We start from the raw sequence: 16084 nt of genomic DNA, 5'->3' as shown, positions 1-16084 counted from the left end.
ACTGCTCCACAGGACTCTACAGCTTGGCTCTTCATGGGAAATGCTTACAATTTCCTGCTTTTGTATGCGCACCTTCCCTGGGGGCTTTGCCTGCAGAAACACAGGCTCTAGCCCCAACAAATATGTAACAAGGCTGCAGAATTACGGCCCAGGGCAAATATCCAAGAGTGATATTAAGAGCTTTCTTTTTTTCTTTTGAGGTTTATAGATAACGAGTTAAATGAATAGTTTTAAGGGTTATTGACAATATTTTCTCAAAGTGCCTTCTTGAATGTTAGTATTGGCAAAAGTAGTCCTATAAATGTTGAAGTGCTTTTACTTAAATGTTTTTACTTAACAGAAATTAAGTAAAATTTGAGCACCCCGGTCTAGTGGAAGGTGTCCCAGCCCACGGCAGGTGAGTTGGAATTAGATGACCTTTAAGGTCCCTTCCATCCCAACCATTCTGTGAACTGACAGCAGTGTTCTGCCTGCTTTTTGGACCAAGCGGCCTCTGCCAACCTCACTGAACACCTCAGAGCCCACTAGCATGCCAGCAAACCCCATCCTGGATTCAGCCCAGTCTGCAGGAGGCTGTTACCAGCCCAGCCTGCTGTGCGTGCCAGGAACGGACGGGATGCAGCTGAATACTTCAACAGTGTCTGTTTGGGCTTCCTCTGCTCATTAAATTTTTCCCTCATACTGAAAACTCAGCGCGCCCTGACCCCAACACCTCACCATTTTCCCTGATATTGAGGACCCGGTGTGCCCAGACCCCAGCATCCTGTCATTTTCCCTGATATTGACAACCCGGTGTGCCCTGACCCCACATATCTCGCTGTTTCCCCTTATCTTGACGACGTGGAGCGCCCTGACCCCAACCCCTCGCCATTTTCCCTGCCATCACAACCGGGTGTGCCCTGGCCCCAGCCAGCTCCCCTGGCCCCCCAGCCCCCCGTTGGTCCCCTCAGCCACCAGATCCCTCAGCGGGACACATCCCCGGGGCACAGCGGCTCCGCAAGCGCCACCCGGAGCCTACCGAGGAGCTTTGAGCCCCCGGGGGCTGAGCGGGGCCGGGCTCTGAGGGCCGCCATCGCCTCAGGCGCGGGAGGGCGGGGCGGGAGCCTCGCGCCGCCTCAGCGCCGCGCCCAGCCCCGCGCGATGACGTCAGGGGCGCGCGTGGCCCTCGCGGCCCCGGCTGCGGGCTCGCGCCGCCGCCCCCCCCCCCCCCCCCCCCCGCCGGCAGAGCTCGCGCCGCCTTGCAGCCGGTCCCCTGCGCCGCATTGCACCGCGCCATGAGGGTGCAGCTGGAGCGCTGCTGCGGCGAGTGGCGGGAGCTGGAGGAGGAGTTCCGGCAGCTCCAGGTGAGGCGCGCGCCGAGGGGCTGGGCGGCGGGAATGGCCCCTGAGGGGCGGGGGCGGGGGGCGCCGTGAGCCCGGCGCTGAGGTGGCAGCGCCACCCGTGTCCCCCCCCCCCCCCCCCCCCCCCCCCCCAAGCATGTCGGCCCCTCACGTCCCCTCACGTCTCACACAGGCATCCTCAAAGCAATCCCCAAACCCCAGCGGCTGCGGCGTGGCCGCCGGTCTCTGCGGGGCCGCCAAACGCGCCGCCGGGCTCCAGGGTCGAGCGGGTTTCTCGGTTAAAAGTCAGTCAGGGGGCGTGGGGGCGGCGGCCGAGAGGGCGCGGAGATGGGGCTCGGCTGTGGGAAAGCCTGCGGCATCCTCCTCCTGAGGGCCGCCGGGCTCCTGGCGGAGCGAAGCTCAGCGAAACGCCGGCGGTTTGTGCCCTCGTGTCAGCACGTCCTCGGGGACGGGGAGGTGGCGGTGCGAGGTGCCGGGGTCCCACAGACCGAGCAGGGCTGGCGGGTGTCCGAGCGCCTCAGGGCTCGCGGTGCGGGCTTGGGTCCGACTGCAGGCTTCGGAGGACGCGCTCTGCGCTCGAATCAAACCGCGACGTGTGGAGCAGGAAACCCGGCTCTTCAGTGAGACGCCTCAGCATCCCGTCACGCTCAGGGTGCTCTGGGTGACCGCGCTGAGTTGTGTGGGTCAGGGGCTGCGGCTCCCTTCTCCCACAGAGGAGGACCTCGGGCTCTGCCGTTAGCTCCCGTCTCCGACGCACCGCCTGGCTCGGCGTGAGGTGCCGGGGCTGCGCGTGTGTTTCTGGAGAGGTTTGGGTCGCTGGGACAGCGCCTCGCCTCTGGAGCAGCAGCCTGAGGAAGAGCTCGGGGCTGTGGGGCGTTGTGGTTCTGGGGCAGGGCCGGCTACGGCTTCGTAACCCTGGCTGCGGCCCCTGCGTGCTGTGGGAAAAAGCCAGTTGCCCTGCAATGACTTATTAATTGAACCCTACATATGAACAGATAAAACAGATTTTGATTAGGGAACTTAGACCTGCGAGGGCTCCCTGCGAATGTGGCTTAAATCCTGCAGGCAAACGACACTGTTGACCGCAAGCAGTTGACCATTGCAAGCGCAATGGAAAACAGACCTCAGCGTCCCTGCAGAAAGCGCGAGGCAGCGGCGGTGGTGTGGGATGTGCTTGCCCTCAGTCTGCGGGCAAACCGGGCAGTCACGGCCCAGACTCTGCAAAACTTGTATGTAGGAGTGTAGGGATGGTTCTGATGTCCCGTCCTGGGGAGCTTCTAGATTTGGGGCAAAAATATCTCTCTATCCCTGGTACACGGGACCTTTGTTTTTCAAGGCACGATGCTTCCTAAGTGGAAAGAGCTGTGGCCACGCCTGACCCTCCAGGAAGGTATTTGGCCTGTGGATTATCCGTGTTAGCAGAAAGACAGCTCCCTGCGCTGCCAGCGGGCCCCCTTTGTGTGCAGTCACTTGATGAATAAATAACTTCATTAGCAACTGTTATGTTGTTGTAGATACTAGCGTCACTTTTAAATCATTATCCTGATATTTTGGGCTAGTGGTAGAGTTCACCAGTTCTCAACTTGCTTGTTTGCATTTCCAATAAATACTTGAGCTTTTTCGGCGAAGAGCTTCTTACCCCCTTTTAGCAGCCTTTCCAAGGACACCGTTGCGTGACATCCAGAGAAGCAGAAGGAGTTGCTGGGCGATCCAGTGAGCCCCAGAGCTCTCAGCAGAACCAAACCAATCCTGCGGTGATGGGCGCTGCGGTGCCTCGACGTGGTTAGGTTGGTTAGTAAGGTTTTCAAATGGAATAGTGGAGCTCGTTTTATATCGCTGCTGTAAATAGTGAACAGCCAGGTCCTAACGAGGAGGAGAGCAAAGATACGTTTTGTGTGGCTTTAGCACTGTGTTTATGCCTAAGGAGAACTGGCAGCAATTTTCCGTGGTGTTACCTGAGATGTGCTGGTAGATAAAGCAAATGGCTATTTAACCCCTCCGTTCCCTCCTCGACACTGACTCTGCAAACTGTCTTCTGAGTTATAGCTCTTAAAAAGGATATTTTTCTCCTTAAACCAGGGCTAATGTTGAACTTCCACGTGATGATAAGGGGTCTGGCTCGCAGAGGGCCCTGATGCAAACCACCGCATGCCCAGCCAGGCGCCGAACTTGTACGGGTTTGTTCGTGGTGTGGAATCTTCCGTGTGGGCTTTATTTGCTAAAGAAGTCCTTGTGCACCTCCCTGCTGTGTTGGAGCGGGTTGAACGCAGGGTCCTGGACCATTTGCATCCTTTTCTGTGCTGGGCGAGCTGTGGCATGGTTTCGGATGTGCTGGACGAAGCAGTGGGCTGTGCTGGAGCAGCAAGTCGTGGGGCTTGGGGTGGCCGCAGTGGCCAGGAGGCTTCTCTAAATGCCCAGGTCGTGTTTTGCGGTCACTTTTGTAATTTATTTATTTTTCTTCCCCCTCTGGGTCCTCATCTCCTTTCCTCTTTTTTTCCAGATTGAATCTGGCTGCGAAATCAGAGTTCCTGAACTGCGATTTCTCCCCCTGTTTGCTGGGGATGGATGGGATCAAACATCTGCTTTGTTACAGGGTGGGCTGGGAACAAGAAAGTCCCAGGTGGGGAAAGCTTGGTAGCAAGAGGAAATGAGATGAATGCTGAGAAGATGCTCTCTCTTTTGCAAGAACTTTTGTTAGTGTCCCTTTAAGCCATGCTGGTTTGGTATCACCCCTTGGTTGTCTGCCTGAGGGATTGGAGGCTGCTGTAATGGGTTGACAGGGGAAACCCCTCCCTGGGTGCCTGTTGACTCCCAAAAAAACAGGGCTTGCTTCCCTCACATGTGAGGACCCAACGCCGTCCGTAACCCAGAAGGGCTCTTCCTACCAAACCTCGCTTCTTCTCCTGCAGGAAACGCACAAAGTTTACAGGCAGAAACTGGAGGAAGTCACCAGCTTGCAGACGGCCTGCAGCAGCTCCATACACCGGCAGAAGAAGACGTTAAGGGATCTGAAGCACAGCCTGCAACGGTAAGGGGAGGTCTGAAGGGGGGAGGAGGCAGGACTGGAATGTTTCTGCTTCCCAAAGGGCAGAAATGTTTGGGTTTTTAGCGGTTTAATATGTAGTCTGCGTCGCAGTGGCAATTTTGCGCCATATAAATCTTGAGTCACTTCCATTTATTGCAGCCAGGTAAAATGTTTGTGACCACATGAGAGATCGAGTCCTATAAATAACGAAGACCCAGTTAAATCGTTGAGGGAGGCTGAATGGGTTTGCACGCCTGCAGTAGGTGCAGTACTCTGTGGGACCGTGCTGCTTTTGGTCTGTGCGTTTTGCCGGGTGAGCAAAGCCTTCCTCCATCCGCTGTGCTGGCAGGGCAGCGTCAGTCCTTGAACCTGCAGGTGTAACTTATCCCCGGGCGGATTTACAGCAGGGACTGTGTCCCTCTGTGAGGCTGCTCGCCAGGAGCCACCAGCTCAGTTCCTTGGTACAGACCTCAAACACCACAGCTTGCTAACCTCCCTGTGCTAGCCCCTCGCTCTCTCTTTTACATGGGTAAAGCTGCAATGTGCAAGTAAATCATCAGCTGTGCGTTTTGTTACATCCTGAAGCGTTTTATGCCTCAAGAGCTGCGGCCTCAATGAAAACTTTTGCTGGGCCTGGCCAAGACTTCTAAACATCCCCTGGATCCCAAGCCTTGTGGGGTTATGGGGGATAACTTTGGGGTCTCCAGGGGGGTGCTGGGGTGGGCACAGGCTGATGCCTCTGCTCTCCACAATCTTTTTTGTGTGTTGTGTGTGGTGGTGGTGTCTGCAGGCAGTTTGGGGGTTTTGGAGGGCTGGTAGCCACAAACATAGCTTGTAAATCCCTTCTCTGCAGGTAGAACAGCAACGGTGAAAGGGAGGGTCATGCAGAGCCCTCCACTTGCCCAGCACTGCCCAGCTGCACCCCCGCCCCTCCTAAAATGCCTGATTTCAGCAGAGCGAGAGCAGCAAGAAAAGCAAATTGGAGGTCCCTTCCCCCACCTGCTGTCCTCTGTCCAAGCTGCCATTGACTGTGTGGGGGCTCCATCAACCTTTCAGTTTAAATCAGTTTGACATCCTTTCAGTGGCGGCTCAGAAGGATGCGTGAGGTCTTTTTTGTCTTGTTTTTAGAGGCTGTACAGTGAGCTTTTGTCCTTCATGAGGAGTTATGGGGTCTGGGCGTAGAGGCTTTTCACCTCCAAAGGGAGCCCAGATCAGTTTGGGTGCTGTAAGGGCAGTGCCTGAAACCGCACGCAAACTTTCCGAAGTGGAAGGTGCTCCTACAAAAATGGCACAATGTGCCTGAAGAGCTCCCAGTGGAAGAGGTACAGAGTGCTGACACTGAGCTGAGGTGAAAGAAGCTGGTTTGTACACCAGGCAGGTGAAATAACTCACAATGACACAAAACAGGCAGGGAAATAAAATCAGGGCTAAGCCAGATGTTGCTGTGGAAAAACAGGAGAGAAGTGCACAGTGGCATAAATTTACAGTTAGCTTTTTAACAGCATGAACTTTATGACAAAGTCCTTTTCCCTTAAATAAAAAGGAGGTAAAAAATACAAAGGGGAGGATCTTGTTTCTGTGTTTTTGCAGGTGCAAGCCCAGAGCTACTCCTGAAGAATTTGCTCTCATACAGCAGATCAGCACCCAGATCAAAGAGAGGCAAAATGCCTTCTTTGACATGGAAGCCTACTTGCCAAAGAAGAACGGGTAAGTGCTTTGCCAGGAGAGGCACGCACTCCAGGAAAGCTGATCTTTGAGTGTTCACAGCGGTGTTGTTCCCACAGGATAATGTGCATGCTGAAGAAATACATGTACAACTGGATTAGTCATAAATCTCTTGCTGAGCTGCTGTCAGTTGTACACAGAATTCATGAGCTGGAAGTGTATGTAAATGTGCTGTGCGTAGGCACAGGTTTTCTTGTTAAAATAGTAGTTAAATCTGCATCCGTGAGAGCTCATGGAATTCACTGTTCCAGAGACATTTTCCTGTGCTAGTTTTTTAAAGACAGTCAGTATGAAATTTCCCCCCTCTTTCATTTATTTAATTTTCCTTCCTCCCAAATAGTGCTTTCAACTGACTTAAAATTTGTGCTTTGCTTTAAGTGGGGTTGCTGGGATGTATTTTGTGCAGTTGTCAAGGGCTGTGCAACCCTGGCGGTCAGGAGATGCTGATGCGGAGTAAACCGAGCCAAGTGACTTGATTTCTACCCTTGATTTGTTTCCTTTCCCCTTCCTAAGTCTGCTGCTTCTGTGTCTGCGTGGTGAGATGAGCGTTTTGGGTGGAAATGCTCTGGGGTGGGGAACTGATATGAAATGAAGAAGCTGGTAAAAGGTGCTGCAGCATTGTGGGTAGAGCGCTCTGCCGGAAACTTTTCTTCCAGTTTCTCCACGTTATTTTTATTTTCTGATAGCGTATAATAATTATCTCACCCTCAGACCATAGCATGGAAAAGGGACCAGGAAAAGAAACCTTTTGTCTAACTTGGAAATGCTGACTGAACTTTCTACATTTAAATCTTCTTCGGTGGTCTGTATTTCCAGTTTGCTTTAATTAAAAACCTACAGCAAAATGCGTCTCGGGCAGCTAAAATGATCTCTTAAGCTCTGATCTGTGTCAGCTGTGGTGTTCAGAGCAAACAGCCTTACGTGGGTCTGCTCTCGGTTTTTGTCTTCCAGTTTGTACTTAAATCTCGTGCTGGGAAACGTGAATGTAACCCTCCTGAGTAACCAAGCAAAGTAAGTGAGCGGTTCCATACAGGCGCGTTGGGGGCTAGCAGGGGGTGTATGCTGCAGTCCGGAGACAGGAATGGTTTTCTCTTAGACCTGATCCAAGGTCATCTGTCAGGATTGGGTAAATCAGACCGAGACAGGCCAAGCTAAAGCTTCCTTTAGCTCCAGTTTTGTCCCTTGTTCACTTTTAAGCCCAGCCAGGGCTGTTGCCTTAGTTGTAAGGGAGTTTCAGCTGGGTTTTGCAACAAAAAATCATAGTGAGTTCCAGGCAAACAGGGCTCCAGAAAATGGAGATTTTTCTTTTATATAAATCTGAGAAATAACGAGAGCTGCTGCTGCTTAACCTGGCAACCCGGAAACCAGCTCTTAGCGACTGAAGCTGTTGAGTTGTTTTGCAGCATCACGGTCATGCAGGTGAAATGCTGCTTTTCATCACTGCTAGCTGATTTTCTAAATGTTTCAAGTAAAATCTCTTGTCTTTTGGTTTGGGATGTGGATTTGTATCTGGTTTGAAAAGAAGCGAAGCCACATTCAGTAAAACCTCCGTTTACACCCACGTGATGCGTGACATTCCCTGCTCTGTGCTTTTTTCCTTCCAGGTTCGCCTACAAAGATGAGTATGAGAAGTTCAAACTTTATCTCACAATCATCTTGTTACTCGGGGCTGTGGCCTGCAGGTTTATTCTTCACTACAGGTAAGCTTGCATTTTTTACTTTCAACTAAGTGTTTTGAATACAAATGTGCTGGATTAGAAGCTGATTCATTTGAACTAATTGCCAGAGACCAGGAGATGGGTGCAGGCTGTATTTGGGCTTTGAATAGTTGTGGTTCCCCAGCAGGGGAGCTTCTGTACCTGTTTTTCAGTGCAGGCAGGACCTGTATTTTAGCTACTTGCTTTTTCTTGATTAACATTTTAGGAGTTTGTTATAACCAATAGAAATCACAACATGATAGTCCTGATCTGTTGTTTTTCTGGTGTTGCACTGTGCTTGGGAAAGTGTGGTTTGTTTTGTTTGCGGGTTGTCCCAGGTAGGTACCAGCACCGTGCTGTAGCTCTGGGGTTGCAAACACCACACAAGAGAGCATTTCCCTCAAATGGTTAGACCAGAAATGTAATCTTTAGGTCACAATAATGCATCACCAGCAAGCCTCCACTATTCAGTTTTGCTTAAAAACCAGCCAGGTCTTTTAGCTGGACCCTTCCATCGACGTCTCTGTGGATCGTACCAGGGACTGGTGCTGATGTATGGAGGCTGCCCCAAATCCCTGTGGCTTCAGGGGGCTGCAGTGGCAAAATAAAGACACTTTTACCCCCAGAGTGTAATGCTCTTCTGTTCTTTTAGTTGATTGGATTTATAGAGATCTCATCGAATCTCCTCATTGAATTAGTCTGGAAATGCTTCTCTAAATTGGATCATCTGGTGCTTCCATGGTGTTTTCTCTCCTTCAGAAGGAATTAATGTCATCTCTGCATACCTGCTTATCGGCTAAAGCTCTGCAGCGTTATATCATTGGGCACTTCCCGGGGTAAAGGACCCTCAGCTTGGCAGCAGTGCCAATACCTGCGGCCCTGCACGTGGATTAGAGATTCCCAGGATAGGGGCTTTGTGTCCGTGACCTCACTTGGGCAGGCTTTCATCCTCCCAAGGGAAGGGAGGGAAAATAGGGATTTTGAAATGTGTCTCTGTAATTAACAGGATTTCTTTTTACTGTGCTTTTTTCTTTTTAACAGGGTGACAGATGAAGTGTTTAACTTTCTGTTAGTGTGGTATTACTGCACGCTGACGATACGGGAAAGTATTCTTATTAGCAATGGATCAAGGTACTGTGCCAACTCCAAAAACTATTTAAAGCGTGAAACGTCCATAAAATTAAAACAAGCAACAAAAGCAGATTCAATTCGGCGCCGAAGCCCAGCAAATCTGAGATGTTGATTCCTCTCTGCAGGGTCTGTTGTCCCTGTTCCTCTCCCCAGTTTCTTCTAAGGGCAGATGTGGCCATCTGGGGCTTGTGTAGGGAGGAGAAGGCACAGTTTCTGCAAGTCTGTAATTTCTTGGTCTGGGGTGTTGGATGTTTTTGATAGCTACGGGTTAGTTGTAGATGTGATCTGGGATGTAATTATGCGTGTTTTCAGTGACGTGACCAACCCAGATGCTGACTTTGTACCTTCTCGTGTCTAATGGTACCTGTATGTGTGGTGGTATGCTGGCATATGCTCGTGAGAAAAAGGGAGCAGGAGCTGAGTCACTGTCTGGTTTATGCCATGCGGCCAGCGTGATTGCTCTGCGGGTCACTGCGGCGTGTCCTGAAGCGTTTGACTAAATTACAGTTGTGTCAAAGGAAAATTGGTGGCTAAGAGGAAATAATTGTTTAAAGAGCTGGGAACACAAGCAGAGTGTTGGGAGAAGTAAACTGAAAGGTGATCCTTGCTCCAACCCCTAATTTCTTATGACACCTTTAGCAGGAGTATCGTAAACTACCCCTCTTCTATCTGGATTTTATTTCGATTATCAGATTTTCCAGTGTCCTATTCCCCTTGCATTTTGGCACTGAGCTTGCTGCCTGTGCAGCGTACGGGGTTACCAAGCACACCTGAGCATTACTAGAGCAAGAGAATGCAGGAAGGAGAAGTTCAGCTTTTCGTCTGGGACTTTTACCTGATTAGTTCCAGAGTCCCGCATGCAGCTGTTGAGGAGCTGGGCTGCTCCCCTGCAGGGCTGCCTGCCAGAGAAGGCTGGCACTGGTGATGGTGCGAGGACCGCTGGGTGTGCGAACCCTTCTCAGGGCGTGGGTGAGCCCAGAGAAGTTACAGGAAAAATCAAAACGAAGCAAACCTCAAGCCGGCTCTTCCTGCTCCGGCTGCAGTTGTCTTTCTGGTGCTGTCATCCCTTCCCTCCTCCCACAGGCCCTTGGAGCAGTAGGAATTTCAGGGCGTCCTCTGACTTCCCAGCACCCTGGGAAGCTCTGAGCAGCCTGGGGAGGGAGTCCTTGTCCTGGCTATGGAGGGCGATAACTCGTCCTGCTTCTGCTGTGCCTCTTGCTTTTACTCTGGGGGAGCTTGAAGAAGTTGCTTGAATTTGCACTTGCGTAGCTTGACCTGGAGTCTTGTCATAGATTTGAGCAATAACCTGAAGGTTGTGTCCCTGCTTTTCATCATCCAGATGGGCTGGCACAGGGCGTGGGTAAACCCCAGCAATCGCCACTTCTCTTCCCAGGCGTGAGTCTGCATGCAGGCTTGCTGCTGGGCGAGTGGCTGCTGCTGCAACACTTGCAGCTTCCCTGTTGCATTAATTAATGAGGCTTCTGACGTGTCTCACTCGCAGTGCATGTGCCTAGTACCAGTCCTAGGGAGCAGCTGTGACGGAGACGGGGTGGCAGCAGCCAGCGTGCTCCATCCAGCCCGTGGCATTTGCAAAAGAAAATTATTTCTGTCCAGTTTGCTGGCGTTACAGCTAGCCACTAACAATGAGTGAGGCATCTCCCCGCTGACCACGGAGCTTGAGGCTGTGCAGGGCGTGTGAGAGCTGAACACGGCGAGCTCTGTGAGGTGCAAAGGAAAAGTTTGCAAGGATGGGAAGTGGCTTGCCTGTGTGCAGCAGAGAAACCTCTGGTTGATGTGGGCAGTGTGGGCTGCCTCGACTGCCCCTGCTTGTCATCGGGTAACAAACTCCTGCTGTCCCTTCTTGGTTTCTTGGCAAGTCCTTTGTTGCCACCACCTTAGTTTTTGTTCGTTTGATTTGGGCCATCTATTTATCCATGCTCCAGTCAGGATTATTTTTTGTCTTTAAAGCCAGACCTAAATAGTTAAAATTCATGTTTTCTGTCTAACTGCCGTATTTTTTTTCTGTTCAGGATCAAAGGCTGGTGGGTGTCTCATCACTATGTCTCCACATTCCTGTCTGGAGTAATGTTAACGTGGTGAGTTTGCTTTCTCCTGCTCACGGTGCTTTAAGATGTGTGCGTCATCCGAGCATATTAATCCAGTGTGACCACATAGCTGTGTCTGCCCGGGCACATAGCAAAGCATCAAACTTGTCTGATGGTACGGATGTTTTCAGTGATAAATACAACACTCTGCAAGTTTGTTTTTACACAGCTGGTTTAAAAAAAAAAGTCTCCCAATTTCTATTTCTGTATAAACTGAGTAAAACAAGCAGCATTTCTCTTTAGAGAGGGAGAGTGACGCAAAATGAATTGTTTGGTGCCTTATCACCCAGATTACAAACCAACTATAAAGCAAAAAAAGCAAGTTACATTCCAGCGTGGTGGTGGTGGTGAAAGAACACAGCAGCGCACCCTGTGTGCGGTTCCTGTATGACCCACTTCAGCTTTGTTTGGCGTGAACTGATTAGTTAGTAAGTAAGAATTGTTTTGAAACAACGTGTTTTTGTCCTGAATCTCTAAGGAGATCATACAGTCACTGCAGCAAAAGGTCTGTGTCCTGAACTATTGTTGAGATAAGGAGCACAAGCACCCCTGCTCCACTGCTTTAATTCATAACGTGGACGCTGCTGAATGGCTTTGATTGCTGCCTGGAGGAAACTGCAATAGGCAAATCAATAAGAGGGGGCAGCCTAATCAATCACACCGTTTGCTGCCTGCCAGAGCGGCGATGTGCGGCTGTAGCACCCTTTCTGGACTCCGGCTGGGGTGGAGCGGGCTGGGCACCAGCTGCTTATTTCATCTTCTAATGGGATTCTTGGCTGACAAGGGGATGGGTGCTGCATTGTATGCTTTTCGTCAAATAAATAGACTTCCTTTTGTATTTTGCTTTCAGGCCAGATGGACTCATGTATCAAATGTTTCGCAGTCAGTTTTTAGCATTTTCAATATTTCAGAGTGAGTATATCCTACCTTGGTATTTCATGGGATAAAATCGTTTTCTACCTGGTACGCTTAGAAGAAAACAGATCTGCTTCCTAAATACTGGAGTATTACACTGTGCAACTATAAACAGTATCATACAGCAAATATACAATGTACAAGCATAAACAGTAATTAAATACTATTGGATTAAATATATCAAACTATTTTAATAATGTTTCTAATACTTCTGAATAGCCAGTGCAATGATGCTTTCATTTATTCCCCAGGTTGTGTTCAGTTCCTACAATATTATTATCAAAGGGGCTGCCTTTATAGACTCCGTGCTTTGGGGGAGAGAAACCACTTGGACCTTACTGTAGGTGAGGTTGTCTGCGATGCTTTGTTCGCAAAATTGCGTTATGTCAGACAGAAGGGGCAGGTTTGGGAGGCAGTGATACCGAGATGGCTTTGTGGCCTTCAGAGATTTCAGATTTGTTATCCCCCTGCCCTGCTGCCTCTGGTACAAAGGCAGGAATGGTGGCAAGTCTTTTATCATCCTCCTTGGGTCCTGTGGGGTGGAAATGGAGTTCTCTGATCTCCATCAACTCTTGAGAGCATTAAGATGGTTGTGTTGTTCATCCCCATCTTCATCTTCCTCCCATTACCACACCTTCAAGTGTTTATTTTAACCTAGCTGATTATCGCTGAGCAGTAGAGGAATAATCCGTATGGGGCGGTCTGGTTGTGACGAGCTGCAGCTTGGGATGCGTCCTGGCTTGTCTGTGCTAACTCCCTCTCTTCTGTTAACGTTTTGCAGAAGGATTTCAGTCCTGGATGTGGCGGGGGCTGACGTTTCTCCTTCCATTCTTGTTCTTTGGGCATGTAAGTTGGGCTGTTCTGTTCCTTCCTCTGCCATGCGGGGCCTGGGGAGGGTGTGCTGGTGGTGCTGCGGTTGTAGTACGGTAACAAGGTGCTTCAGATCACACATACCTCTGCCAAACAATTCTAAATTTTTGCTGGTAATTAAATTGCTTCTTTTTCTTTTTTAGTTCTGGCAGCTATATAATGCAATCACACTTTTTGGATTGTCAAGGCATAAGGAGTGCAAAGAATGGCAGGTGGGTGTTGGTTCTGCTCAGAAAAAACACACAGCAGGGGAAGAGGGGGTGCTTTAACCACATCCTTAAAAATGCTTGGCTATCTGACCCCATCGAAGTATCTCAGGATGATGTGGCACAGAGCCTATACAAGAGAATTCTAAATAATTGTGAAATACTGTATGGAAACTTGCACCCATGGGTGACCACACAAAATGAAAAGCAGAAAGTGTAGGGGAAAGAACATTCATTTGGGTAAATATCTCACCATGTTTTTCATGTACACGGGCATTTAACAGCAGTGGCTGCGGAGTTGGTGGCTCTTTTTTATGGTTAAACCATGGGTTACATGCTTAAAAACAAGGTAGCAAAAGTAAGAAGACAATGAATCAGTTCAAAAATATATTATCTACTTTACAGCCCCAGTGTTAGGGAACCTTCCACTTCTTTTCTTAGTTGCTGTCACCCATCAAACACGTCTATCCATTTTCCAACTATCCAGTTACTTCTGTAGAGCCAGGCTGATCACAGATGATGGTGCGTTTGACCATGTCACATCCGTAGTGGTGCAGATAATCTTTATTTTGGTCAGATCCTGCTGTAGCTTGCATACTCACTTTGTCACATAATGCTAATCCAATAGATTGGATTTAATAATTTGATTCTCCTGTCTGTAAGAGTCCAGATGTTGAACGGAAATAATTTTAAAAATGAACCATGTTGTAATATTAAAAAGCAGTAAATGCTACTTAATCGTGATAAAGCATACTTCCCATTTAACTCAGAACTAGATGCACGGGTTTGTGTTTGTCTCCAATCTTCTTTCCTGGTGTGATAATAGATCCTTGGACTTGCTAACCAGACCCCATCAGAGCCTGCTTAAATGTGGAAACAGTATCCCTGCCCCAATTCATCTGACCCTTAACACTCCTTTTTTTTTTTTCTTTTAACCTTTTTTGTTTTTTTCTCTTCCCCCCTTCCTCAGGTTTGTGTGTTGGCTTTCACGTTTCTGCTGCTCTTCCTCGGGAACTTCCTCACTACTCTCAAAGTGGTGCACACGAAGTTGCAGAAGAACAAAGACAAAATGAAGAAGCTGTGAACCTACCAGGGTGTGCTGGATGCCAACACGGGAACTTGGTGTCCCAGCGCCTGCAGCAGGCGCTCGGCGTTGGACGGCGCCTCCTGAACCTCTGCTACGCTGTGAACGGACTTGGAAGGACTCGTCTGTCCCCATGCTTGGTGAAGGATGTGGACTCTTCCAGCACAGACTCAGTATTAAGCAAGCATGGCTCTCCAGTCTGCAGTCCTGCTATTTATGTATATTTAATACAAAACGTGTTTGCATTTGGTTTTTCTGTGTGTGTATATATAGCAGCATGCACCTGCCTGGCAAAAAGCCAGCACTGGGAGAATGTGGGATTTACTGTAATTCCAGTCCTGGAATGATATTTAACACTTTCCAGTTTTATTATTTAAACTCTGGGTATTGGATTTTTAAAGCTTTATGAACACTCCAGGTTGCTCAGTAATACAGACTGAATGCTGTTTTCAAAAGCATTTGTTTAAAGCATATTTTCAGTGGCAATACTAACCTATGTGTACTGTGAAAAAAAGCCCATCTCTGTACCATACTGCTGCTATATACACTTTTAAAAAGCTATTTAAAAAAGAGAAGTCCTCTTAAACAAGCAAGCAAAAACGGTTGTGAAATGGCAGGAAAGTCTGCTAGCCCTCTTCCAGGGAGATCAGGTAATCTGCCCAAGCCTGGAAAACACCTAAAAATAAACTGTAATTTGCAGCTGCTTTATCCCCTTTTTAATAACCAACATGCTGCCCTTTGAGTTGTTCTTCTGAGACAGCGTTTTTTTTGAAAATGGTCTTGATCAGTGGCAGTAAGTGCAGTTGCACTTCAGTTCCCATTTTCGGTACTTCTTTGCTCCCAGTGCCATTCTGGAAAGGTGAAGAGAGGCTAAGCAGAAGTATGAAATGCTTCCTTCAAATACTGTACTTGTACCAAGCGTTAAGAGAATGTAAACACTTGTTTGGAAGGACAGCTGAGGAGAAATACTGACTCCCATCCCACTGAACTCCTTCTGCTTCTTGAACTTAGTTGAATAAGCTTGTTTTGGGTGCTTTAACATCTGCACCTCTGAAGCCCAGCTGCAGTATTGTGAGCTGCTTTATGCAGCCCGTTTCTCAGCTATGCTGGCTTCCCTGGAGCTAGCACAAGGCCCAGACTGGGCGAAGGGCTTTGGCAGGGTGAGCTGAAAACTACGTCCTTCTCCCAGTAAGTGTGCTCATGAAGAAATACATATGCACTATATACTTTAAATGGTTTCATTAGTTATTTTGTTGCTGCGAGGCTAGCAAAATTACCTTTACAGTGTCTGTCCTGTGGGCATGAACAATAAATTGCCGTTTGCATATTTTGAACAACTTTCCCGCTAGCTGGGCTGTATCTTGCTACATTAACTTTTGACTTCTGCATACCATTTGTTGATTTTTTTCTTTGTCTTTGAACTCTCTATTTATGAAATGTAAATTATTTTATTTTGAGAGCAATGCTGCATCCTGCTGGATCTGAGCAGTGGACCTGGTACTCCAGGGGTGAGGGAGCTCTGCACATGGCAAGTAACTTGAATTCTGCAGCATGAGAGACTCGGATTGTAAAAGCAAGGAAAGATTCCAGCCGTGGAGCTGAGGGTAAATGTGGTGACCTCCTGCGTGTCCATGTTTCAGTCGCTCACTGGGTAAGGTCACGTGTGGTTTTGTCTTTCACTGACAAATGTCTTCTCGTGGAGAAATGGCTGCACAATTTGTGGATTTTTTTTCTATAGTTAGCAAAGATGTGCAAAAAAATCTGATCTTTAAAAAAAAAAATCCATTTTAAGCTTGTAGGGATCCATACGCCTTAGCTAATTCAAAGCAAGTTAGGGAGAGAAAAAACTGAGATTTCAAGGATCAAGGTCTATTTATCCCACATCTAAAATAATGATAGATCATTCCAAAAGAATTTTCCACCAGCTGGTCATGTAAGCAGCAGAGGATAAAACTGCATGAAATCTGAATGATGTGCAGTTATCAG

The 16084-nt window shown here is 48.7% G+C and overlaps 1 protein-coding gene across 2 annotated transcripts; it reads left to right on the top strand.

Moving 5' to 3' along the window:
* Nucleotides 1-1207: 1207 nt before the first annotated feature.
* On the top strand, nucleotides 1208-15438 carry TMEM120B (transmembrane protein 120B). 2 transcript variants are annotated; one of them, XM_066979195.1, is made up of 12 exons: nucleotides 1208-1343; nucleotides 4250-4368; nucleotides 5956-6072; nucleotides 7042-7101; nucleotides 7695-7790; nucleotides 8829-8918; nucleotides 10949-11014; nucleotides 11874-11935; nucleotides 12190-12282; nucleotides 12720-12784; nucleotides 12952-13024; nucleotides 13985-15438. In XM_066979195.1, exons 1-12 carry the CDS (start codon nucleotides 1275-1277, stop codon nucleotides 14443-14445), a joined length of 1371 nt encoding a protein of 456 aa, XP_066835296.1. In that variant the 5' UTR covers nucleotides 1208-1274; the 3' UTR covers nucleotides 14446-15438. The 2 variants fall into 2 exon arrangements, with proteins under 2 accessions (XP_066835296.1, XP_047929872.1); XM_048073915.2 differs by having other exon boundaries at nucleotides 12952-13020; nucleotides 13985-14343.
* The last annotated feature ends 646 nt before the right edge of the window (nucleotides 15439-16084 follow it).

Source organism: Anser cygnoides, chromosome 17, assembly GCF_040182565.1.
Source record: "Anser cygnoides isolate HZ-2024a breed goose chromosome 17, Taihu_goose_T2T_genome, whole genome shotgun sequence".
In the NCBI taxonomy this organism is placed as follows: Eukaryota; Metazoa; Chordata; class Aves; order Anseriformes; family Anatidae; genus Anser; species Anser cygnoides.
This window is presented reverse-complemented; position numbering and strand designations above follow the sequence as displayed.

Excerpts from the sequence above, each read along its gene's own strand:
- TMEM120B (XM_066979195.1), top strand. The coding sequence starts at position 1,275 with ATGAGGGTGCAGCTGGAGCGCTGCTGCGGCGAGTGGCGGGAGCTGGAG. Across the intron at positions 7,791-8,828 it reads AGGTTTATTCTTCACTACAG|GGTGACAGATGAAGTGTTTA; the intron begins GTAAGCTTGCAT and ends TCTTTTTAACAG. Across the intron at positions 12,283-12,719 it reads CCACTTGGACCTTACTGTAG|AAGGATTTCAGTCCTGGATG; the intron begins GTGAGGTTGTCT and ends AACGTTTTGCAG.